Below are 25,265 nucleotides of genomic sequence, written 5' to 3'. Positions count from 1 at the left end.
TGTTATCACAGAATGGTGCAATGCGACCAAACAGTACTGGTTTCAGAGTAGCAGCCATGTTTTCTGTATCTGCAAAAAGAACAGGAGTACTTGTGGCACCTTAGAGACTAACAAATTTATTTCAGCATAAGCTTTCGTGGGCTACGATTCATTTCTTAGGATGCATAGAATGGAACACACAGACAGGAGATAATTATACATACAGAGAACATGAAAAGGTGGAAGTATGCATACCAACTGTAAGAGTCCAATCAACTGAGATGAGATAGCAGCAGCAGGAGGAAAAAAACCCTTTGAAGTGATAATTGAGATGACCCATAGAAGGTGTGAGGAGAACTTAACATAGGGAAATAGATTCAATTAGTGTAATGACCCAACCATTCCCAGTCTCTGTTTAAACCTAAGTTAATTGTATCCAATTTGCATATTAATTCGAGTTCAGCAGTCTCTCTTTGGAGTCTGTTTTTGAAGTTTTTTTGTTGCAAAATTGCCACCTTCAAGTCTGTCACTGAGTGGTTAGAGAGGTTGAAGTGTTCTCCCACTGGTTTTTGAATGTTATGATTCCTGATGTCAGATTTGTGACCATTTATTCTTTTGCATAGAGACTGTCCGGTTTGGTCAATGTACATGGCAGAGGGACATTGCTGCCATATGATGGCATATATCACGCTAGTAGATATACCAACAGTACTGGTGAATCTGGCCCGTGGTACTACAGTTTTGGGAGGTGTCTTATGGGAGCCCTTTACATTGCTGGACTGTGTTTGGGCTCTTTTAAGAAGTTAGTTTCTTTGTACCTTGCTAGAGAAAAGAAACCCACTACCTTAGACCAACTTTTTTCAAGTGTGCAACCCCATTAAACCCAATGGGTTTGTACAAGAGACACTAAGGGCTGGTCTACACTGGGAATTTACACTGGCAGAGCTGTGTCTCTCAAAATCCACATCCCTGGGAGATGTGGCTATACTTACCTAACCACTCTCAGAGTAGACAGTGCTACATCAATGGAAGAATTCTTCTCTCAACCTAGCGACTGCCTCTTGGGGAGGTGCATTAACTGCTATGCCAATGGGAGAACTCTTCCTGTCAGCAAGGTAGAGTCTACACTGTAGCACTACAGCAGCACCACTCCAGCCCTGCAGTTGCACTGTTTCAAAATATAGACATGTCCTAAAGATGTGAATTAAAAGTGGATTAGCTAAACTGCATTAAAACCCTGTGTGGACACTCTCGTTAAGGGTACATCTAAATTTAAAACACCGACAGGTGGAAGCTATGTCAACGGGAGAAGCTCTCCCATTGACATAGCACTATCTAAAAAGGGATGTTAAGGTCATTATAACTATCTGGCTCCAGGGTATGGAATTTTCACACCCATGTGACATAGTTGGACAGACATAGGTTTGTTGTGCAGACCAGACCTCAGAGGTAAATCAGTTTAACTGAATTCACTTTGAATGAATTCTCAGAAGAATTCTATCGTGGTGGGAAGTGTCAGGAAGATTGGATAACTTTATGTGGGAGGTGGGTGTGTAAAAATTGTGTCTACCATGGATATCTGTCTTCAGTCTAGATTTTGTTCCAGCCACAGCAACTTCATAATACAGCATAATATCATCCCTAAATATGGTTATTAGTGAAATATTCATGTTATCTATCTTTTATTATAGAGGAAAATGCTGAAGTTAGCAATGAAATTCTTGTTATTTTGCCTCTGAGGTGAAGCTGTCCATAAGGAAAGTGTTAGAGAGGATGGATGGTGTTTTCTTGTTTTTAACATCTGCACCAAATTCCCTAGAAAGACTGTGCTAGTCAAATATTGTATTGGACAAAAGTCACAAGCAAAAAAACAAATAATAAATGAAAACATTTTATTGCAAAACATGTAAAGAAGACAGCATGGCAATGTATATTTAAAAAAACAACCGTTTTTTTCATCAAAATACATTCATGAAAACCTTGGTTTCAGTTACACCAGTATAAAATCAGCATCAGAGTCATGTTATATTTATTTCGCTTAAGTTGAACAAATTCTCATTGTTGTTTCTTTGTGTGAATTTTTAAAGAATGGATAAACCTCTCCTGAGAATGAACAATCATTAAATGTGAACAACACAGACATGTCAGTTACATTTAAAAAAGTCACCTGCCCCTCTTGGTAACTAAGGTAAACTCCAATTTTCTTGGGCTTATTCTGCACCATGACCCGGGTCCACGGGTCTGTTTTTGCCCAATAATCTTTCCCACTCACACCCAGAACCCAGAATCCCTGTTTAGGGGACAAGGAAAGTTTTCCTTTTCTCTGTATTGACTTTCTGGCCACCCCCAGGTCCCAGTCAGTGCTGCTCACAACCTCCACCTCCCAATAGTGCTTTCCAGAAGAGAATCCTTCAGAGCCCAGCACACAGATGGTCGAATCGAACCTCTCTGGATTTGGTGGAACTTTTTGAGGTTGGGCTTCATGTGTAAAACTCTTCTTATCCCCAGAAATGTGGAGGTTGGGGTGGGCCGTGACTCCATGAAGAGTGATGTCATCTACAGGAAGAGAGTTTTCTTTTTGAGAACCACTCCTATAATGCCAGTATACACTGGACTAGGAGGGAAATATACACTATGAGCCTTCTCCTGCCACCTTTCCTCATGCAAAGCTCCCACTGATTTCAATGGGAGTTTTGGCTGAGTAAGGACTGCAGGACTTGACCAGTGCTGCACACTTGCCTATTCAATGTTGCATTGAACTCTGTTGGAAATGAGACTTGTGTGATATTTGCACAAAAATAAAAGTGATCCAGAATTGTTTATCACATGAGTACTCAAACTGAGCCAGATTCTGAGCTCAGTTATACAAGTGTGAATCTAGAGTAACTTCACTTAACTAATGACCAGCAAAGTACGCCATCACCATCGTAACTGAGAGCTGAATCAGGCCACTATGTGTCTAGCACTATGGGATGTTTTGTGTGGGACAAATGAAAAAAATATGTTTCCTGTGACAGCTAACTATGATGAGAAGTTCATCATGAAACACAGAATTATGAAGATCTCAAACACTGGTCATGTCGAAATACCCCTATTACCATCACTGTAAATACATATGATGCACATACATAATAAAACATTATTAATTAAAATAAAGTTTTACCTAATATTTAGACCTGTAATCTGGTCTCCTAGGTTCTGTTCCCAGCTCTGCTGCTCTGTGACATTGGTCAGGTTACATAAGCTCTCTGATAGTTGGTTTACTCCTCAGTAAGCTCAATACGGTGCCAACCTCATCAGGTGTTTTATAATTGCTTGTAAAGAGCTCTGAGATGGTCAGCAGAAAATTGCTGTAACAAGCAAATTATTATCTGCACTATCTTCACTGTCAGATCACCATCACTGTGTCCTTCCTCGCCTCAGCATCATTTTAATCTTCTCCCTCTATAATTATTATAATCAGCAACATCACAGTCAGTCTCCGATATCACCAGAGCCAATGATCCCACCACTGTCTTCATCATGGTGCCCTCATAAACCTCATTGTCTCTCTCCTGACCATGCCTGTCACCACTGCAGTCCCCTTCGTGGTCCCACCACCACTGCATTATGATTCTCATTGCAATCCCCATTCCTGCCACCACATCATCTGTGCCTTCACGGTGGCTGAAATCTCAAAGTTCCTTCTTAGGCACTTTTGAAAACCCCGCTCCAAGTAAACACTGAGGCCCAGCTCATCAAAGGTATTTAGGTGCCTAACTCCCATTGGGATCATTACCTTGAAAGAGCTGGGCCAAAGTGACTGGGGACCGCAGGTCTGTCAGAGGGTAGCTGGCCCTCTGAAGGGGTCAGGGGCCCAGCCTTCCCCTGACAGGCTCCGCAAGGACGCTCAAGTTCACCTGGGAGTAGTTACCTCACTGAGTAACTGGGGAAAGGGAATTATGCAGGGAAGCACCGGGTATTGAGAAAAGTTTTAAGGACCTCAGTGACAGGGGGAGCTCCTGGGGAGAAAGGCAGCAGCCAGAGACGCAGAGGGATTGCAGAGAGAGGATCCCTCCAGCACACAGAGGAGAAGCTGCTTGAGAAGCCAACATGGCAAAGAGAGAGAAGTAGAGCAAGAAGCTGGGGAAGCCTCCAGGGCAGGAGAGGTAGGAAGCAGCTCAGGGAGCCGCAAGGGAGAGACAGGAACTGGTTCTGGCTGTGCCAAATAAGACCCTGAGATGGAACCCAGTGGAGTGGATGGGACCAGGTTCCTCTACTTACTCCAGCCAAGGAATTTGGAGAAGAAAGCTCCCAAACATGCAGATCTAGGGCTCTCTACCCCACTAGAGTCAAGGAATTTCCAATTCCCCATGATCCTGAAGGGGACTGAGACTATTAAGGACCCAGCAAAAGAGCTAGACAATGAACTTGACAAATACAGAATTGAGGGTGGAGGCATAAGGGGGATGGAGTCAGGTGGTGAATTTCTTCAGCCTGCCACAGTGGGGTGCTAACAGATATAGGCCCCATTTACAAGGCCCCATTGAGTTGCAATGAGGTTTGTGCTCTGAAATCACTTAGATGTTTTGGAAAATCGCACCAACAGTCGTCACTTAGGGAAATCTCTCACTGGGGCTGATTCTGAACTGACTGTTGTAATTCAGGAGTAACTCCATGCAAGTCAGTGGAGTTACAATGGTGTGCAATTGGTGTAAATAAAGTCAGAATCAGGCCTTGAAATTAGTTTAGGAGACGGGAAGGACCTTAGGAGCTGTGTCTCTGATAAGAATAGGCTGTGTTTCTAGTTTGATTATAGTATTAAACCTGCTGATTTCTTTAGCAATGGAATATATTTTAATGTATTGAGGTTCTCATGCTGCATCTATCACCATAGTATCAGCACCTCTATCCATGTGCTGTGTATTCTCTTACCTGAATTGTTCTGAACCCTTCTCCATTCTGAAACGAAAGTATGAAAAAACAGACATTGAATTAAGAGAGGCATTGACTGCAAATTTCCTCCCTCCAGCAGCAGGGAAGTTCCAGACTGAGGGAAAGTGAGGATGCCAGAAGCATTAGGAGGTGATTCCTTTTGCTGGAGTTAATATAGACAAAAATGGCACTTGAATGGTCATACTCTCTCTCTCTCTCTGTGTCACACACATGTGGGCTGTTCTGAGCTAAGATTAGAAACCAGGGCAGGAGTCCTGCTCTGTCTGAGATCTGCTCTGTCTGTCTTGGACCTCCAGTCAATGAGTCACCTCCCCATGTTTCCTGCTCTCATTGGCTTTCATCTAACTCCCTCTTACACATTCCCCTCTCGCTCAAACAAAAAAATGAACCTTCCCGTCCACACACAGTGTTTCCAACCATCAGAGGCTGTATTCACAGCAACCCAGCTCCTACTAGGCAGGACATAGAAGGACAATTCCCTCCAGTGTGTGTTCTCATTGCAGCTGGGAGGTGTAATACCCAGCATGGGTAGACATATATGTGCCAGCTCTGTTTGAGCTAGTGTACTAACAATAGCAGAGTGACCACCCTGGCTCGGGTTAGCTGCGCGAGTACAATTCCACCTGACCCCTGGGTACGGTAGAGGTGCAGCGCCTCCTGTTTGTCTTCTGAAAATGAGCTCATTTCAGCTCCAGAGTACCCTCTGCAGGCCGGTGATCTGCCTGTCCTCTGGCCCCCATGTCCCTCCCTGGACCCCGGTGCCCCTTTCAGTGGTGTGCTGCCCCCTGGGGCAAACTGCAGTGTATCAGCCACTCATCACAGGCAAAAGGGGGTTTGGACCAGCTGCCTCGGCTTACACTAGGCCGCAGCCTGGGGGTTTTACCAGGCGGAGCCCTACAGCTCCCTTGCCCTATTCCCCAGCCCTGCTTCCCTCAGGTACTCTCTCTCCACTTCCAGCAGCCAGGCCCTTCTCTCTGTGACTGCAGAGAGAGAGGTAGACTGCGTCAGCCCAGCAGTGCCTTTATAGGGCCAGCTGAGTCCGTTTGGGGCATGGCCATAGCTGCAGCTGTTTCCCCACTCAGCCTGGGCTGTTCTCCCAGCCTGCCAGCCCTCTCCCAGGGCTAGTTCCAACCCTGTCAGGGCTGGAGCGGACCACTACCCGCTACCGTACATATTCAGGCAGCTAGTCTGAGCTGCAACTTGTCTCTCTGCGCTTACACTGCTATTTTTAGCATGATAGCTCAAGTAGAGCTGGCACGTGTCTATCTACTTGCACTGGGAATTACACACCCCAGCTGCTGTGCAGACATTCTCTAAATCAGTGACACTCCAGCTGTGGCTATTGAGGTATTTTGGACCTCATATGCGGCTGTCAAGGAGACAGTGGGTCTGTTCCACTCCTCCAGGCTGAGAGAGACAACAGGGATCAGGCCACTTCTCCCATCCTGCCTGGTATGTGTGAGCAGTGTGGGGAGCTGCAATGTGACAGCCTGGAGCTGATTTATTCCCTTATATGGATGGGGAAGAACATGGACTGTCAGGATCCTCTTCTCCATCAGAAGTAGGGAGATGGAGGAGAGACAGGAGAAATGGCCCCTCTCTCCAAATATCCAAGCAATGGAAGTGAGGACACCAGCAAGTGTGTACCTAGGTCTTCACTCACCTAATTCCTTCTTCATTTCATCTGGAAAACAAAACAAAACAAAAAAAATTATTACAGCCTTTTAAACTCTTGTTCAGTGTTCCCTTATTACCATGCATCCAAGATCACCCAGTAAATGAATTAAATTGCTCAAAATCCTTGATGACGTAAATTTAAAAAGAGAGAGAGAAATGTATAACCAGGCAGCTGGAAGAATTTACTGTGATGATGGTTTACGGTTTGGATGATTAATCTCACAGATATTTATGTGGAATGGGGAAAAGTGTGGAGTTCGAGGGGCTCTGAGATCCAGGTAAGGGACCGCAGGTCTGCAGAGCTGTCTGAGCCCTTCTTCCACATAGAGAGAGAGGAATCTCAGATGCGCTTCAGAGGATATGGGTGCCCCATTTCTTTTTTTGGGGGGGAGGCACTGTCCTCTCCCTATCCCTGTGCTGAAGATATTGTCTGCTTCATCACAAGTACCAAGGATGTTGGTGGCATCCACGTTGGCCCCAATGCTGAAGAAGTTGAAGGGCCTGGAATAGCAGATGGAATGGATAGTCCCGCTGACTCCTGATATGTGCTGAGGTTGGAATGACCAAAAAAAAAAAAGTCCATTGCTGCCACACCTCTGTCTGTAGGTGCTGGATTTGGCAGCCATCCCCCAGATGCATCCAGAGTCAACAGTACGGTACAGGAAAACTCCAGTCCCAGTACAACCCTGGTTACAATGTGGACATCTCAAGGTTGTCTTTGAAGAGGAAGATGATGAATCCTTCCTTTCCCCAATCTATCTCATGGGTCCTATTTCAAGGTGGTTCCCGAGATATACAGCAACTTCCCTCTTTGAGGGAGAATCAGAGTCCCAGGGTCTGTCTTCTGCTACTTCAGGGGTGGAAGGCAACTGAGGGTGGTTAGACCCACAGGCGGTGGAGGGTATTGATACCAACACAGGTCTTATGGCTTGCTCCACCAACTGCTGCTTCAGATAAAGTTTCCTTGACATTTGTGATCTCTTTTAAAAGAACAACAACTCTCTGAAATGTGACCCACTCCTGGGTGGAGCAAACAGCAAGTGTGTGAGTGACTGATGTGGACAAATACGTCACATGACAGGTAATGCTGAAGCCCGGAGAACACTGCATAACCCTTGTTGCTAGGCAAAACACAACATTAAAAATGACTAACTATAAAAACTGCACCAAATCTAATTAGACTGTAGGTTCTACCACGGACAACTATTAAAAACTATTTTGAAAGTGAAAAACTCAGCAAAACAGCATGATATAGAGTGAAAAAACAAAGAGAAAATGTGCACAGGGAACTCCAGCTATGGCCCCTGGCATCAAGAAGGAACTGAAGGGGGGTCAGGGCAGTGCTGCCCTTTTATAGCCTCTGTTGGGACCAAAAGGAGGTGTTGAGCACATGTGCTGCCATGACGGGTACTGCTAGGGGAAAAAACTCCAGCTTCAGTGCCCTGAGCACAAACACACCTGAGTGAAATACAAGTCAGCAACCACCCCAAACAGAACTATTAGTTACAAAACTAAAGATTCTGTGAACCGGATTGTGTTTTATGGAAACTCTGTCTTTTGGAGAAGGAGAAAAGGTGCATTATCCTCACACATATCTAGCCCAGTCCCTGGCTCACTCTTTCTCTACATAAAATTCCATGGATCTGAAGAAGGAGCTTTGAATACCAAGAAGAGGGGCAACAGAAGAGAAGAGTGTGCTGAACCCTCCTTCCATGTAGGCGGAGGGGTCACAACTCTCTCCATCCCCCCGCACACATACACTTTTGTTCTGGCACAGAAGATCCGGAGGGACAGGGTCTGAAAATGTTGCACAAAATAAATTGCACCAGTTTCCATGCTATAGTGTTTGAGACAACATTTACCAGTGGAAAATACTCTACAGCACTGAATCTCAACTTCAAAACTTACCCACCTTCCTCTCACTGCAAATGCAGAAAGATCCTGATTAGCGCAGGCTGGAGAGCCCTGGAGCCAAATCCTGGGCTTCCCTCTACTTAGTCCCACAAGCACTGAAGCTTTGAACAGACGATGGACTAGATGACCTCCTGAGATCTTTTCCAATCCTGATTTTCTATGATTCATGACAAGCACCTTTTGACTTCAGTGGGAGCAAGACTGAGTCCAGACTGTTTATTGAAAACACGCTACTGGAGCTCATCATCTTCAGACTGAAATATATGAACCATTGCTCTAACCTGTGCATTTCCTCAGTTAAAAAAGGGAAAACCAAACCAGCCAACTAAAACCAATAACCAAATAAGGCAAGATGTCATAGCTAGGGAGAAAGACAAAGCAACTTTGATATGTTTACTATTAGAAATTGCAATGTGTTCAGAACCCATGGAGATGAGCACAGAATAAATAACAGAGAAATCAAAGTAGGTAGAAAAATGAACAAGTGTTGGACCAGATTTCATTATAAGGCCTCGTAATGACAGTTCACTTAAAATTCATATTGATTTCAATGGAAAGTTAGAGTTATGGAAACAGACATCACACACTGAGGTACAGATATAAAAAATGGCCCTATAAGAAAGAGTCTGAGAATATGGTTTAGTTAGAGCTGGGCAGAAACCAGAATTTCTATTTCATGGGAAATTCCATTTCCATTTACATTATTGTAAAATTAGTTTTTTCTTCTAAAAAGAACAAAAAGAAAGAATTTAGAAATTTCCTCCAAATTATTCAGGTCAACCAAACATCGTGTTTTGATAAAATTGAAAAATGTTGTTCCCTTTTTGAAATGAAAAATACCAAAAAATTCCATTTCAGTGCAGTCAAAAAGGAAAGTTTTGACCTCAGTGAAATACTTCATTTTTATTTTCCCCGAAACAATCTTCTTTTTTGAAACACACACGTTCCAATGTAAACTTTTTAACAGCTCTTTGTCTAGTATGAATATACTGGACTGGAAGTCACAGTATCTGGGTTGTATTTCCTCCTCTAGCAAACATTCCTGTGTGATGATCAGCAGTTCTCTTGCAGGAGAATTTTCAAGAATCTCCTCTGGGTGCTCTGCAAAGGGCATGGGTTTCCAGTTGTGGGGAAGCTGTTTTGGAAAGACTATTCTCCCAACCTTGCTTCCTGCTTTTCATGTACTTAAGTTTTCTTTGTTTAGTTTTTAAACCTTTGGCTAGTTGCTCTTCAAAATATTTTTGGCCTGCCTAATTGTACTTTAACACTTAATTTGTCAGAGTTTTTATTACTGTCTATGTTCCTGTCATAAATATGAAGGGAAGGGTAACAGCCTTTATGTACTCAGTAACATACAACCCTCCTGACCAGAAGGACCAATGGGGAAAGAAGATCCTTTCAAAACTGGGGTGGGGCAAGGTTTTGTTTGTGCTCTCTTTGTTGGTTCCCTCTCGGGACAGAAATAGAGACCAAGCAGGTAAACCAGCTTCTGAAAAGGTATCTGAAATGATACATCTAAAGTTACAAAAATTGTAAGTAAAGAAAAGGAAATGTGTTAGATTAACTTTTGTTTTAGCTAGTAAATTTTCCCTATGCTAATAGGTCATTTTATTCCTGTTTTGTAAGTGGGAAACAGAGTCAGAGGGGATCCTCTGTGTTTTAAATCTTTTTATTTACCCTGTAAAATTATCTTCCATTCTGATTTTGCAGGTGTGATTCTTTTCCTTTTTTAATAAAATTCTTCTTTTAAGTACCTGATTCATTTTCAGTGTCCTAAAAACCAGGGACTTGTCTGTGTTAACCTATTAGTTGGTATATTATTCTCAAGCCTCCATAGGAAAAGGGGTGAAGAGGCTTGGGGGTATACTTTTTCGGGGGGTATAGGGCTCCAAGTGGCCACTCCCTGAATGTTTGTTTAAATCACTTGGTGGTGGCAGCAATACCGTCCAAGGATAAGGAAAGGAATTTGTGCCTTGGGGAAGTTTTTAACCTAAGCTGGTGGAATATGAGCTTAGGGTGTCTTTCATGTGGGTCCCCACATCTGTACCCCAGAGTTCAGAGTGGGGAGGGAACGCTGACAGTTCTTCAGTAGGATTTTACTTCTAATTTTTAATAGAAGCATTTTTGCTTCTAACTGCTTCTTTTACTTTATTGTTTAGCCTTGGTGGCACTTTCTTGGTCATTTTAATATGATTTTGTTTTTAAATTTGGGGTACACATTTTACTTGAGCCTGTATTATGGTGTTTTTAAAAAGTTTCTACAGCTTGCAGATCTAACCCTTTTGGGACTATACCTTTTAATTTCTGTTAACCAGTCGAATGATTAACTCATCTTTATCAGTCTTGGTTCTCTCAAGGTAGAATGCTACTGCATGTCTGATGTCAAGAGTATATCGTAATTAGTCCTGTTTGCTCCCATGAGGTTAAGGGCATAATGAAGGAAAATGGGTCAGTTGGGGTATAGTGGGTAAAAATTTAGATTGATATAAAATATTTATTCCTCATGTATTTAATTATAGAGTATAATCATCACCCCTTTTCTTTGTTTAGCAAACCAGATTGAGCTCCTGGAGTCTATCACTATAAAATATCTTTTCTAATCCGTTAATCATTTCTCTTGTTTTTCTCTGAACCCTCTCTTATTTATCAATTTCTTTCTTCAATTGGGAACACCAGAAATGGACACCGTATTCCAATGGCAAAGCAAAAGTCAGAGCTAATATAACCTTCAGAGTCCTACTTAAGATCATCCCCATGCCCTCTGGCCCACTGCCTACCAAAACCATTCCTATTGAAGGGGTTTTGTGAGGTTAAAGAAAAAGGGTACAACCATGCTGAGAAAGAAATTGCACCTGTTCAGATCACAGAAACTGTGTGTCTAACTGTCCCAGTCATGGGACAGGAATGGTGTGTGGGTTCTTGAATGATATCACCCTGGGGAACAGTAGGTGGGATAGTAAGGGATTAACAGCTCTTAACATGCAGGGGGACAGCACCCTCAGCACCCTGCTGCCAGGGATAAGGACATTCAGGAAACTCTTCTGGCATAAAAGGAAGAAGACCTATGAGCATGAGACCTGGCATCTGTCAGACTCCTGGGCTTTGTAGTTATTCCGGCATGCTCTGAACTCTGCTGTGTGAGGGGAGAACCGCCCTCACTGGTGCGGGATGCAATTAAAGGCCCTTGAAGTTTGCAACAGAAGTTTCCCATCCAAGAGAATGCTCTGGGATTTCAATATCAAGAGTTCCCCCTCGGGACACTGTATGAAACCCCACAGAGATGTTTAAGACTTACCATGAATCATGATTGTCTGGGTGCAATCTACAGCAGGCTGCTAAATATTTCCCTGATAAAGTCACACTCTGTAAGATCACCTCAGAAATCAAAGCAAAATCATTCTTGCCGCCCTGCCATTGTTTGCAAAATGAGATACAGGCTCACATATCTCCTATTTGACTTTTTTCCTGAAAATTCAGTTAAGGAACATTGTTTCCTCTCAACAACCTCCATGGTGCCGACTTCAACGGAGCTCCAGGAGTGGAGCACCCACAGAAAAAAAGAGTGGCTACTCAGCATGCACTGGCAGGCCCCGCCAATCAGCTCCTCCCCATCCACCTCAGTGCCTCCTGCCCGCAACTGATCAGCTCTTCTGCAGAAGGCAGGAGGCACACAGGGGGAGGAGCACAGACAGGAAGAGGTGGAAGGAGGGCAGGGTGTTCTTGGGAGAGGGGATCGAATGGGGCAGGAAGAGACGGAGTGGGAGCGGGAAGATTATGAGAACGAGAGGGGTTTTGGGGGAAGGGGTATAGTGGGGACGGGGCCTGAGGCAGAGCCGTGGTCAAGCACCATCAAGGAAATTAAAATGTTGGTGCTTCTGCCTACACTGCTCCCACATGATTGGGTAACTGAATCAAACCGTAACAATGTCTCCTTCATTTTGAAGTGAAAAATCAGAATGTTCTTTTTTAATGCAGAGGAAATAGAAACTTTAGACTCTATGGAGATCCTTTTGTGTCTTTCTTATTCTTTTTTTCATCCAAAAAGTTCTTTCCCTGCCTGAAATAGACACATTCGCATGGAAAGTTTCTGCCAACACCTTGCTCTCACTGTGAATACACGGGACTGGAAGACAGAATATCTAGGTTCTATTTCCTGCTCTAGAAAATATTCCTGTGTGACTATCAGCACTTCCTTTGCAGGGAGACTCTCAAAGAGCCTACACTGGGTGCCCTGAACAGGATGTGGGTTCCAAGATTGGGGAAAGCTCTTTGGAAAGATAATTCTCCCTCCATCGCTAAGGCACAGGGTGGAGTGTCCACATGGCCTCAATTATTACAAGGTCAGGCACAGCATTAGCAACTAGGTCCTGCCACACTCCCCATCCAGAGCTTTTCATTCAGTGGATATGTTTAGTTCCTCTAGCGGGCCGATGTGTTTTCTCAAATGTCCAACTGCCCTTGAACCCCTACCCCTCTGATTTTCTTTGCAAAGTGCTGGTGAGGTCTCAGCTCATGACATGCCACAATTACAGAGAAATCTACGCAGACCCTCCACTTCCCAGATGAATGGGACATGCAATGATAGCATCCATTCTGCAGTTGAAGTTGTTGGAACCTATACAGGGCAGACAAACTTTGGTCAGTGGACTGTAGGAATGGAGGAAATTAGGCAAACTCACCCACTTGCTCCTGGAGTTCCTCTGCAAAAGAAAAATGGGGAGGAGAATAAAACAATTCAGGGTATGTCCATTGACTTAGCATAAATATTGGCTATGTGTAGTGAGCTAGCTCTTCAATCCGTAGGCTAGCCCCATTCCTATCTTGCTATGTAGTAGATAAAGGAGATTATATTCTTGCTTTAATCAATTTAAGAAAAAGCTTCATGGCCACAACTATTTAGCAAAAGGTGAATGTAACATATTAGTTCCTCTGCTAATATGGGTTCTGCTATGAAAGTACCAGTAACACCAATTGCACCATGAGCTGAATTCCATTTGCTGTTTTATGCAGAGTCATTTTAATGTGTACATTGCCTTTGGTACTGTGTCTTTACAAGAGTGTTATGATACTTGGAGAATAAAAACAAATAGTGGGTGAGTCTATTTAAATTTTAACAATGTATGAGCAGCATTGCTCAGAACCAGCCAGAGCTCATATGTTATTGACAAAATAAGCCATGTAATCTGCGCAATCAAAAACAGGAAAGTGGGTTGCGGTCTAATAACTGAATATTTTTTCTTTTCATTCTACAAGACTCCGACACAGCAGTAGAGCACACAAAAGAAAAAAGGACACAGACTTACAAGTCTCCTAAAAACAAAAAAAAACATTTAAAGATAACAATATCACCTTTTGCAATAATATAGCCAAGAACAAAGATAACTAATAGTTCATAGAATTATAGAAGATTTGGGTTGGAAGAGACCTCAGAGGGTTATCTAGTCCAAACCCCTGATCAAAACAGGACCAGCACCAACTAAATTATCCCAGCCAGTGCTTTCTTGAGCAGGCCTTAAATAACTCTAAGGATGGAGATTCCACCACCTTCCCAGGTAACCCATTCCAGTGCATCACCACCCTCCTAGTGAAAAATATCAAAAGCTGTATTTATTGGAGAATAGCTGTGAGGGAGCAAGTGACACAATGAACATTGTACTGTCTAAGGCCTCTATAACATGGGCCAGAGAACTTCCTTCAATATATTCCAGTGATGGAGGATCCACCAGAACCCATGGTAAATTGTTACAGTGTTTAATCATGCTCACTCTTAAAAAATTATGCCTAATTTCTAGTCTGACTTTCCTAATTTCAATTTCTAGCCATTGGATTTTGCTAGACCATTCTCTGCTAGACTCAAGAGCCCATTATCAAATATTCGTTCTCTATGTTCATACATTAAGGGTATGTCTACACTACAAGACTATTTAGAATCAACTTAAGTCGAATTTGTGGAATCGACTTTATGAAGTCGAATTTGTGTATCCACACTAAAAACACTAATTCGACTGTGTGAGTCCACAGTAACGGGGCCAGCGTCGAAATTGGAAGCGGTGCACTGTGGGAAGCTATCCCACAGTTCCCGCACTCCCCGCTGCCCATTGGAATTCTGGGATTTCCCCCCAATGCCTGCTGGGGGAAAAAATGTGTCGAGGGTGGTTTTGGGTAACTGTCATCATTGAACCGTCAATCACACCCTCCCTCCCTCCCCAAAAGCACCTGCGGTCAATCTGTTCGTGCACTTTTCTGCTCAGTGACAGCACGGGCACCACAGCACTGCGAGCACGGAGCCCGCGGCAGTTATGGCCGTTGTCAACTCCTCGCACTTTATCGTCCACCTCTTCCACAGTCAGCTGCTGAGAAATCGGGCTACTTTTCAATGGTGCTGCGAGCACTGGTGGACCATGGGGGACGTTTTACCAACATCAACTTCGGGTGGCCAGGCAAAGTTCATGACGCACGTGTTTTCAGGAACTCTGCTCTGTTTAGACGCCTGCAGGAAGGTAGTTTCTTCCCAGACCACAAAATAACTCTTGGGGATGTGCAGATGCCTATAGTGATCCTCGGGGACCCAGCCTACCCGCTAATGCCCTGCCTCGTGAAGCCCTATGCAGGCACCTTGCACAGCGACAAGGAACTCTTCAAGTACCAGCGAGCAGCGAGCAGCGTGACCTGTGACTGTTCAGTTTCTTTACAGAGAAGCTGAACCTGCCCCTGTTTCTTTACCAAGTTACTGTTGACCAGCATCTGCAGTTACATACCCCGTCCACCCCGCTTCCCCCACTTCCAACACACGTTTAAAAATAAAATACATGTTCCACTGTAACTTTACAAAGGTTTCTTTATTGATGACTTTGCATTAAAGGGTTGAAACTGGGACGCAGACTGTGCTGGGTAGGGTGTGCGGTGATGTAAAGACCACCTCTAAACTCGAGGAATGACAGGCTCCTGCTCCCAGAGCGGTCTGCAGTGCCGGACTGGTTGTTTCAACGGAGCCTGCCATCCCTCCTTTTTGGGACTCTGTGTGCAGGGGCTATGTGGCCTTGTGGTGGGGGAGGATGGATACAGAGTCCTCTGCTGCATGGCTCTGTGGTCCAGGACAGGGACCATTGCATGAGATCTGTAACCCCCCTCCCCCGCTACAAAGTCACGTACCCCCCCCACCCACACAGAACCTGCAGACCACCTCCCATACCGACCAGGGTGCCTACTGACTGCACTGTGTGTGTGACCTGCTGCTGATCCTACCCCCGTCTCTGTACCCTGCTAAAGGTGACTGTCCCATGCAATACCCTACCCCCTTCCCCACCCACCCCTTCAAACGCAGCGTTGTGTAAAAAAGCACGACGGAAACAGTAATTAACAGCAAAGTATTTTTAATAATTAACCAGACAGTGAGGGGATGAAACTGGGATTGGGGCTAGGGTGAGTCAGGAAGGGAAGGAATTCTCAAAAATTAGGGTATGAGAGCTTTTGTGTTCTTGAGCACTCTGCTGGGGTGCGGTGACAGTTTTCACGGCCCCTGGCGCCACTCCTTCTGGTTACTTTGGGTGACGGGAGGTATGGGACTTTGTGGCGGGGGAGGGCGGTTGCAGATGCACTGCAGGGGGGCTCTGTCCTCCTGGCTGCAGTCCTGCAGAACATCCACAAGGCGCCGGAGCATGTCCGTTTGCTCCCGCATTAGTCCAAGCAGCGTTTGAGTCGCCTGCTTGTCTTCCTCACGCCACCTCTCCTCCTGTTCGCTGTGTGAGCGCTGGTACAGAGAGAGGGTCTCCCTCCACTGGCTCTGCTGGTCCGCCTCGGCTCGGGAGCACCCCATAACTTCAGCGATCATCTCGTCCCATGTCTTTCTCTTTTGCCGCCTAATCTTTGCCAGCCTCTGTGAGGGGGATGCTGTGGCAGGTCTGGAGACAGTCGAAGCTGTGTGATGGGAAAGAGGGAGTGAATTCCTTGCAAAGATACATTTCTGCGAACAATGAACACAGTCTAGTCTGTGTCTGTGAACAACACCATGCACAGCACCTATCTCGTCCGCACTCCTGCAGCAGGCAATCCGGAAAGCATAAACTCTGCCCCTGTTCTACCCCATCGCAGTGTCCCCCGACCCTTGCACTTCTGGGTTGAGATCCCAGTGCCTGATGGTGCAAATTTCATTGTCGCGGGTGGTTCTGGTTAAATGTAGTCAGTCATTCCTTCCTCCGGGAAAGCAATGCCAGACAATCATTTCCAGCCCGTTTTCCCTGGATTGCCCTGGCATACGCCATAGCGTGGCAACCATGGAGCCTGTTTTGCCTTTTGTCACTGTCACCGTATGTGTACTAGATGCCGCGGACAGAGGTGATTCAGCAGCGCTACACAGCAGCATTCATTTGCTTTTGCATGACAGCAGAGATGGTTATCAGCCATATTGCACCATCAACCACGCCAATGTAAATTGGCAAGGTGATGATGGGTAGCTGTCCTATTGCACTACACCTTCTGCTGCTGTCATAGGTGCCCCTGGCCGAGATCAGCTGGGGGCGCAAAAGACAAAACTGGGAATAACTCCCCGAGTCAATCCCTCCTTTATGGTATCTAAAAATAGAAACAGTCCCGCCTAGAATATGGGGCAACTGTACTAGGGTTTTAGTGTATCAGAGAACTACAGAGCACAGCCGCTCTGTGTCAGATCCCACAGGAATGACGAGCTGCGTGCCATTCACAGGGGGTGCCCCTGCAACAACCCTACCTGTTGCTTCCCTCCTCCTCCAGCCTTCCTGGGCTACCGTTGTAGTGTCCCCCCATTTGTATGCTGAAGTAATAAGGAATGCAGGAATAAGAAACAGTGACTTGTTAGGGAAATGAAATGAGGGTAAGGCAGCCTCCAGCTGCTATGATAGTCCAGGCAGTACAGAATCTTTTCTTTACACATGAAGGGCGGGGGCTGATGGAGCTCAGCCCCCTGTTGCTATGATGAAGACGGTTAGCAGGCCATCTACTTATGGGCTGATGATGAGAACAGGTAGCAGTCCTATTGCACTACACCATCTACCGCAAGGCTGATGATGAGGACGGGTACCAGTCATTTTGCACCGTCAGTCACCCATGAGGTGGGGGAGGGGGGGCGAGGATGCTACCGTAGCGTGCCGCAGCATCGTGTCTACCAGCAGCATTCAGTACACATAGGGTGACATTTACAAGAGTCAAGAGACGATTTCTTTCCCTTTTCCTTCTGGGGGTGGGGGGTGGCTGTACATTGACGAGCTATGCCCTGAACCACCGCGGACCCTGTGTTTGACCCTAGAAGCATTTGGAGCTCAGCCAAGAATGCAAATGATTTTCGGACACAGCGGGAATTGTGGGATAGCTTGCGTCCTCAGTCCCCCCCCTCCCTCCTTCCCTCCATGAGCGTCCATTTGATTCTTTGGCTTCCCATTACGCTTGTCACGCAGCAGCGTGCTGACTCTCTGCTACGCTGTCTGTCCAGAGATTTTTTAAAAATACTTTGGACCAGGCGTAACATTATGGTAATTTTCCTAATTAGATGCAGGAGTCGCCGAGCGAGATCACCTTGAGGAGGGTCACTGAAGGAGATAGAGAGCACATGCTACGTGAAAGCCAGCACAAACCAGGGGCCTATGCAGCCGTGCTCGGGGAGGCAATGCTCCCTGAGTACCTCATGAAAGCCTGGCGCGGAAAAGTGTGCTACCACGGAGCACCCAATAAGGCAGCTCTCCCCAGGAACCTCCTGCGGAGGCTTTTCGATTACCTCCAGGAGAGCTTCGTGGAGATCTCCCAGGAGGATTTCTGTTTTATCCCCATATATATAGAGACCTCCTTTTCACATACTTCAGATTCCTGTTATATTAAGAATAAAAGTTTACATGTTTAAAGCACTTACCGAGTGATCCTTCCCCTGATTCAGGGTCCGTGTTAACGGCCGGGGAGGGTTGGTAGGGGATCTCCGTGACGGTGATGAAGAGATCCTGGCTGTCAGGAAAACCAGCGTTGTAAGCGCTGTTGCCTGCCTCGTCCTCCACAAACCCTTCCTCATCTTCCCCGTCCGCGAACATCGCCGAGGAACTGGCCGTCGACACTGTTCCATTGTCAGAGTCCATGGTCACTGGTGGGGCAGTGGTGCCAGGCTCCGTAGCATCCGTTTGCCGCTTTGATTTTTTGGTAGCCTTGTCTGGGGTCCTTGATTTTCCCACGGCGCTGCGTTGCATCCCGCCTGTATCCTCTGTCTCTCATGGCTTTGGAGACCTTCTCATAGGTCTTTGCATTCCGTTTTTTGGAGCGCAGCTCAAAAAGCACAGACTCCTCGCCCCACACACCAATCATATCCAAGACTTCCCGGTCAGTCTATGCTGGGTCCCTCTTTCTATTCAGAGATTACATGAACTCCTCTGCTGGAGAGCTCTGCATTGCTGCCGGTGCTGCTGAGCTCGCCCCGATGTCCAACCACGAAATGAGATTCAAACTGTCCAGACAGGAAAAGGAATTCAAATTTTCCTGGGGCTTTTCCTGTATGGCTGGTCAGAACATTGAAGCGCGGACTGCTGTCCAGAGCGTCAACAGAGTGGTGCACTGTGGGATAGCTCCTGGAGCTACTAAGTTCGATTTGCATCCACACCTAGCCTAATTCGACATAACCATGTCGAATTTAGCGCTACTCCCCTCGTCGGGGAGGAGTACAGAATTCGAACTAAAGAGCCCTCTAGGTCGAATTAAATGGCTTCCTGGTGTGGACGGGTGCACGGTTAATTTGAATTAACGCTGCTAAATTCGAATTAAAGTCCTAGTGTAGACCAGGCCTTAGAGTGCAATCAAGTCACCTCTTCTCTTTGTTAAACTAAATAGATTGAGCTCGTTGACTCTAACACTATAACACATGTTGTTATCTAATTCTTTAACCATTCGGGTGCTCTTCTCTGAACCCTCTCCCGTATGACAACTTCTTTTTTCAGTTGGGGATAGCAGAACTATACACAATATTCCAGCAACAGAGCCAAATACAGAGCTAATATAACCCCTATAGTCCTAATTAACATCAACCCCATGTCCTCTGGCCTGGGCTCAGCAAATACTTCCCTACTGAAGGGCTTGTGTCAGCTCTAGTGATAGGGACACAGCTTGCTGAGACAGAAATTGCACAAGCGTCTGGCCCCACCAATCAGCTCCTCCCCCTCCACCCCAGCGCCTCCTGCCTGCCACTGATCAGCTCTTCTGCAGAGGGCAGAAGGTGCTGGGGGGGAGGAGCCAGGGAAGGAAGCGGTGGAATGATGGCGGGGTGTTTTTGGGACAGTGAGTGGACCAGGGCAGGAAGAGGCAGAGTGGGAGCAGGAAGAGGTGGGGTAGGGCTGGGGTCTTGGGGAAAAGGGGATAGTGGGGACGGAGCCTGGGGCAGAGCCGTGGTCAAGCACCATTGAGGAAATGAAAATGTTGGTGCCTGTGGCTACACTGCCCCCACATGACTGTGTAACTGCATCGAACCTTAACAATGTCTCCTTCATTTTGAAGTGAAAAATCAGAACCCTCCATTTTAATATGTAAGAAATAGTAACTTTTGGCTCTATGGAAACCCTTTTCTGTCTTTCTTGTTCTTTTTTTTCATCCAAAAAGTCCCCCAACCCCGAAATAGACACATTCTCATGGAAAGTTCCTGCCAACACCTTGCTCTCATAGTGAATATACGGGACTAGAAGACAGAATATTTAGGTTCTATTTACTGCTCTAGAAAACATTCCTGTGTGACTATCAGCACTTCCTTTGCAGGGGGACTCTCAAAGAGCCTACACTGGGTGCCCTGAAGAGGATGTGGGTTCCAAGTTTGGGGAAAGCTCTTTGGAAAGATAATTCTCCCTCCATCGCTAAGGCACAGGGTGGAGTGTCCACATGGCCTCAGTTATTACAAGGTCAGGCACAGCACTAGGAACTCCATCCTGCCACACTCCCCAGCCAGAGCTTTTCATTCAGTGGATATGTTTAGTTCCTCTAGCGTGCCGATATTTTTTCTCAAATGTCCAACTGCCCTTGAACCCCTACCCTTCTGACTTTCTTTGCAAAGTGCTGGTGAGGTCTCAGCTTGATGACATATCACAATTCCAGAGTAATCTACACAGACCCTCCACTTCCCAGATGCATGGGATATGCAATGATAGCATCCCTTCTGCAGTTGAAGTTGTTGGAATCTATATAGGGTACACAAACTTTGGTCAGTGGACTCTAAGAATTGAGGAAAGTAGGCAAACTCACCCACTTGCTTCTGGAGTTCCTCTGCAGAAGAAAAATGGGGAGGAGAAGAAAACAGTTCAGGATATGTCTATTCACTTAGCATAAATATTGGCTATGTGTAGTGAGCTAGCTATTCAATCCGTAGGCTAGCCCTGTCATAAACAGATAGTTAAGGGTTAATGCCTCTTTGACCTGTAAAGGGTTAAGAAGTTCACCTAGCCTAGCTGACACCTGAACAGAGGAACCAATGGGGGAACAAGATGTTTCAAAAGGAAGGAGGGAAGTTTTCCTTTGTTTAGAGTTTTCAGTTTCAGCGGGAGTGAAAAAGATCAAGGAACCAGCCTGTTATCAGAGTAGTAAGTTTTAGAAAGGAATAAATAGGTTTATGTTTATTTTCTTTGTAACTTGTCTTGGTACCATTAAGGGAATTGTCAAATTAGGGTATTCTTGTGTGTATTAAAGTTTTTAGCCAGGGGAACATCCTCTGTGTTTTGAATCTGTTGTCTGTGAGAGTAGCTGGTATGCTAATCTCTCCCAGAGGGTTTTCTATTCCCTTTCTTTTCTTTAATTAAAAGCCTTTTTCTTAATACCTGATTGATTTTTCCTTGTTTTTTAGATCCAAGGGGGTTGGATCTGGATCCACCAGGAGTTGGTGGGAGAAAGGAGGGAGGATGGTTCATTTCTCCTTGTTTTAAGATCCAAGGGGTTTGGATCTGTGTTCACCAGGAAAATGGTGAAGTTTCTCAAGGCTACCCAAGGAAGGGAGTGCTTGTGAATGGTGGCAGCGATACCAGATCTAAGCTGGTAATTAAGCTTAGAAGTGTCCATGCAGGTCCCCACATCTGTACCCTAAAGTTCAGAGTGGGGAAGAAACCTTGACAAGCCCCATTCCTATCTCGTTATGTAGTAGATAAAGAAGATTATATTCTTGCTTTAATCAATTTAAGAAAAAGCTTCATGGCCACAACTAATTAGCAAAAGATGAATATAACTTATTAGCTCCTCTGCTAATATGGGTTCTGCTATGAAATGACCAGTAACCCTCTCCAGTTTGACAACTTCTTCCTTCAGTGGGAGACACCAGAACTGCACACACTATTCCAGCAACAGAGCCAAATAGAGAGCTAATAGAACCTCTATAGTCCTAATTAAGATCAAAACCGTGCCAGCTGGCCCGGGACCCAGTGAACACTTTCCTGCTGAAGGGCTTGGGTCATCTCCAGTGAAAGGGAAACATGTAGGAAATAGATCTATGGAGATCCTTTTGTGTCTTTCTTGCTCTTTTTTTCATCCTAAACGTCCTGTCCCCCCAAACCCCCTGAAATAGACACATTCCCATGGAAAGTTCCTGCCAACATCTTGCTCTCATAGTGAATACACAGGACCAGAAGATAGACTATCTAGGTTCTATTTCCTACTCTAACAAACATTCAGTGTGACGATCAGCACGTCCTTTGGAGGGGGATAGTCAAAGAGCCTGTACTGGGTGTTCTGCACAGGATGTGGGTTCCAAGTTCTGGGTAAGCTCTTTGGGGAAGACATTTCTCCCTCCACCATGAGGCACAGGGTGGAGTGTCTGCATGGCCTCAGCTACTACAAGGTCAGGCACAGGACTAGCAACTCAGTCCTGCCACATTCCCCACCCAGAGCTTTTCATTTAGCGGATATGTTCAGTTCCTCTAGCGTGCCAATGTTTTTTCTCAAATGTCCAACTCCCCTTGAACCCCTACCCTTCTGAATTTCTTTGCAAAGTGCTGGTGAGGTCTCAGCTCGATGACATACAATGATTCTAGAGAAATCTACACAGACCTTCCACTTCCCAGATGCTTTGGACATGCAATGATAACATCCCTTCTGCAGTTGAAATTGTTGGAATCAATACAGCGCAGACAAAGTTTACTCAGTGGACGGTAAATAGTGAGGAAAGTAGGCAAACTCACCCATTTTCTCCTGGGGTTCCTCTGCAAAAGAAAAATGAGGAGGAGAAGAAAAACAGTTCAGTGTATGTCCACTGATTTATGAACTGAAGAGGGTGATTGAGATCCTTTCTTTGTTGATTAGCATAAATAGTGGCCTAGGTATTCAATCCGTTGGCTAGACCCATTCCTATCCCGTTACGTAGTAGATAAAGAAGATTATATTCTTGCTTTAATCAATTAAAAAAAAAGCTTCATGGCCACAACGAATTAGCAAAAGGTGAATATGAGACACTACACTCCTCTGCTAATATGAGTTCTGCTACGAATGTACGATGTAACACCACTCACATCATGAGCTGCATTCCATTTGCTGTTTTATGCAGAGTCCTTTCAATGTGTACATTGCCTTTCATACTATGTCTCTGCAAGAGTATTATGGTTCTTGGAAAATACAAACCAGGAGAGGGTAAGTCTATTTAAATTTCAACAATGTATGAGGAGGACTTCTCAGAATCAGCAAGTGCTCATAGATGTTACTGACAAAATTAGCCAGGTAATCTGCTCTATTAAAAACAGAAAAAAAGTGGGGTGAGGTCTAATAACTCAAACAGTTTTCTTTTCATTCCACAAGATTCCTAAACAGCAGTAGAGCACACAAAAGAAAAGGACACAGACTTACTTTTTCTCTTGTCTCCTAAGTCTCCTAAAAAGGAAATATATATATATATAAAGATAACAATAGCACCTTTTGTAAGAATATGGCCAAGAACAAGGTAACTAAGAATTCATAGAATCATGGAAGTTTAGCAACTCAGTCCTGCCACTATCTCCATCCAGAGCTTTTTCATTCAATGGATATGATCAGTTCCTGTAGTGCAGGGATGTTTTTTCTCACGTGCCTGACTGCCCTGAACCTCTACCCCTCTGACTTTCTTTGCAAAGTGCTAGTGAGGTCTCAGCTCGATGACATATCACAATTACAGAGTAATCTACACAGACTCTACACTTCCCAGATGCATGGGGCATGCAATGACAGCATCCCTTCTGCAGCTGAAGTTGTTGGAACCTATATAGGGTACACAAACTTTGGTCAGTGGACTCTAAGAATTGAGGAAAGTAGGCAAACTCACCCACTTGCTTCTGGAGTTCCTCTGCAGAAGAAAAATGGGGAGGAGAAGAAAACAGTTCAGTGTATGTCCATTGACTTATGAATTGAAGAGGGTGAATGAGATCCTTTCTTTGTTGATTAGCATAAATATTGGCCATGGGGGTGAGCAAGCTATTCAATCCGTGGGTTTGCCCCATTCCTCTCCTACTATATACTAGATAGAGAAGATTATATTTTTGCTTTAATCAATTTAAGAAGAAGCTTCAAGACCACAACTAATTTACAAAAGGTGAATATGAGACACTACGCTTCTCTGATAAAATGGGTTCGGCTATGAAAGGAGCAGTAACACCATTTACATCACGAGTTGCATTCCATTTGCTGTTTCAATGCAAAGTCCTTTCAATGTGTACATTGTCTTTCATACTGTGTCTCTGCAAGAGTGTTATGGTTCTTGGAGAATACAAACCGGTAGTGGGTGAGTCTATTTAAATTTCAACAATATACGAGCAGCACTGCTGAGATCCAACAAGTGCTCATATATGTTATTGACAAAATTAGCCAAGTAATCTGCTCTACCAAAAAGAGGAGTAGAGCACACGGAAGAAAAAGGACACAGACTTATTTATTCTCTTTTACAAGTGTCCTAAAAAAGAAAAACAATATATTTAAAGATAACAATAGCACCTTTTGTCATAATATGGCCAAGGACAAAGGTAACTAATCGTTCATAAAAATATGAGCTGGAAAATAAGAAGGTTTGAGCTGGAAGAGACCTCAGGAGGTCATCTAGTCCAAACCCCTGCTCAAAACAGGACCAGCACCAACTAAATTATCCCAGCCAGGGCTTTCTCCAGCTGGGCCTTCAATACCTGTAAGGATGGAGATTCCACAACCTCCCCAGGTAACCCATTCCAGTGCTTCACCACCCTCCTAGTGAAAAATATCAAGAGCTGTATTTATTGGAGAATAGCTGTGAGGGAGCAAGCGACACAATGAACATCATACTGTCTAAGTCCTCTAGAACATAGGCCAGAGAACTTTCCCCAAACAATTCATGTTTGCATTAGAGGATATCTTTTACAAAGAACATATAATCTTGATTTCAAAAATTTCCAGTGATGGAGGATCCACCAGAACCCATGGTAAATTATTACAGTGTTTAATCATCCCCATTGTTAAAAATGTATGCCTAATTTCTACTCTGACTTTTCTAATTTCAATTTCCAGCCATTGGATTTTGCTTGACCATTCTCTGCCAGACTAAAGAGCCCATTATCAAATATTTGTTCTCTATGTTCATACATTTAGAGTGCAATCAAGTCACCTCTTCTCTTTGTTAAACTAAATAGATTGAGCTCGTTGACTCTAACACTATAACACATGTTGTTATCTAATTCTTTAACCATTCGGGTGCTCTTCTCTGAACCCTCTCCCGTAGGAGAATTTCTTTTTTCAGTTGGGGATAGCAGAACTATACACAATATTTCAGCAACAGAGCTGAATACAGAGCTCATATAACC

The 25,265-nt window shown here is 44.8% G+C and overlaps 1 protein-coding gene across 5 annotated transcripts in view; it reads right to left on the bottom strand.

Annotated features, from left to right (window-relative positions):
- Positions 1–1,854: 1,854 nt before the first annotated feature.
- LOC123349808 (butyrophilin subfamily 1 member A1-like) overlaps positions 1,855–25,265 on the bottom strand; it is a 32,447-nt gene continuing 9,036 nt past the window's right edge. For 2 of the 5 annotated variants that reach the window (XM_044987996.1, XM_044987997.1), the window contains exons 5-12: positions 23,765–23,785; positions 23,314–23,337; positions 22,656–22,676; positions 20,737–20,757; positions 13,185–13,205; positions 6,578–6,598; positions 4,894–4,920; positions 1,855–2,535 (exon numbers count right to left, since the gene is read on the bottom strand). In XM_044987996.1, the coding sequence (XP_044843931.1) occupies positions 2,018–2,535; positions 4,894–4,920; positions 6,578–6,598; positions 13,185–13,205; positions 20,737–20,757; positions 22,656–22,676; positions 23,314–23,337; positions 23,765–23,785 (674 nt within the window). In that variant the 3' untranslated portion in view covers positions 1,855–2,017. Of the gene's footprint in view, positions 2,536–4,893; positions 4,921–6,577; positions 6,599–13,184; positions 13,206–20,736; positions 20,758–22,655; positions 22,677–23,313; positions 23,338–23,764; positions 23,930–25,265 lie in introns of those variants that run through there. The other 3 variants (XM_044987995.1, XM_044987998.1, XM_044987999.1) reach the window with 3 other exon arrangements.

This window comes from Mauremys mutica, chromosome 15, assembly GCF_020497125.1.
Source record: "Mauremys mutica isolate MM-2020 ecotype Southern chromosome 15, ASM2049712v1, whole genome shotgun sequence".
Taxonomy (NCBI): Eukaryota; Metazoa; Chordata; order Testudines; family Geoemydidae; genus Mauremys; species Mauremys mutica.
Note: the sequence above shows the minus strand (reverse complement) of the source record. Positions and strands in the feature narration are given on the sequence as shown.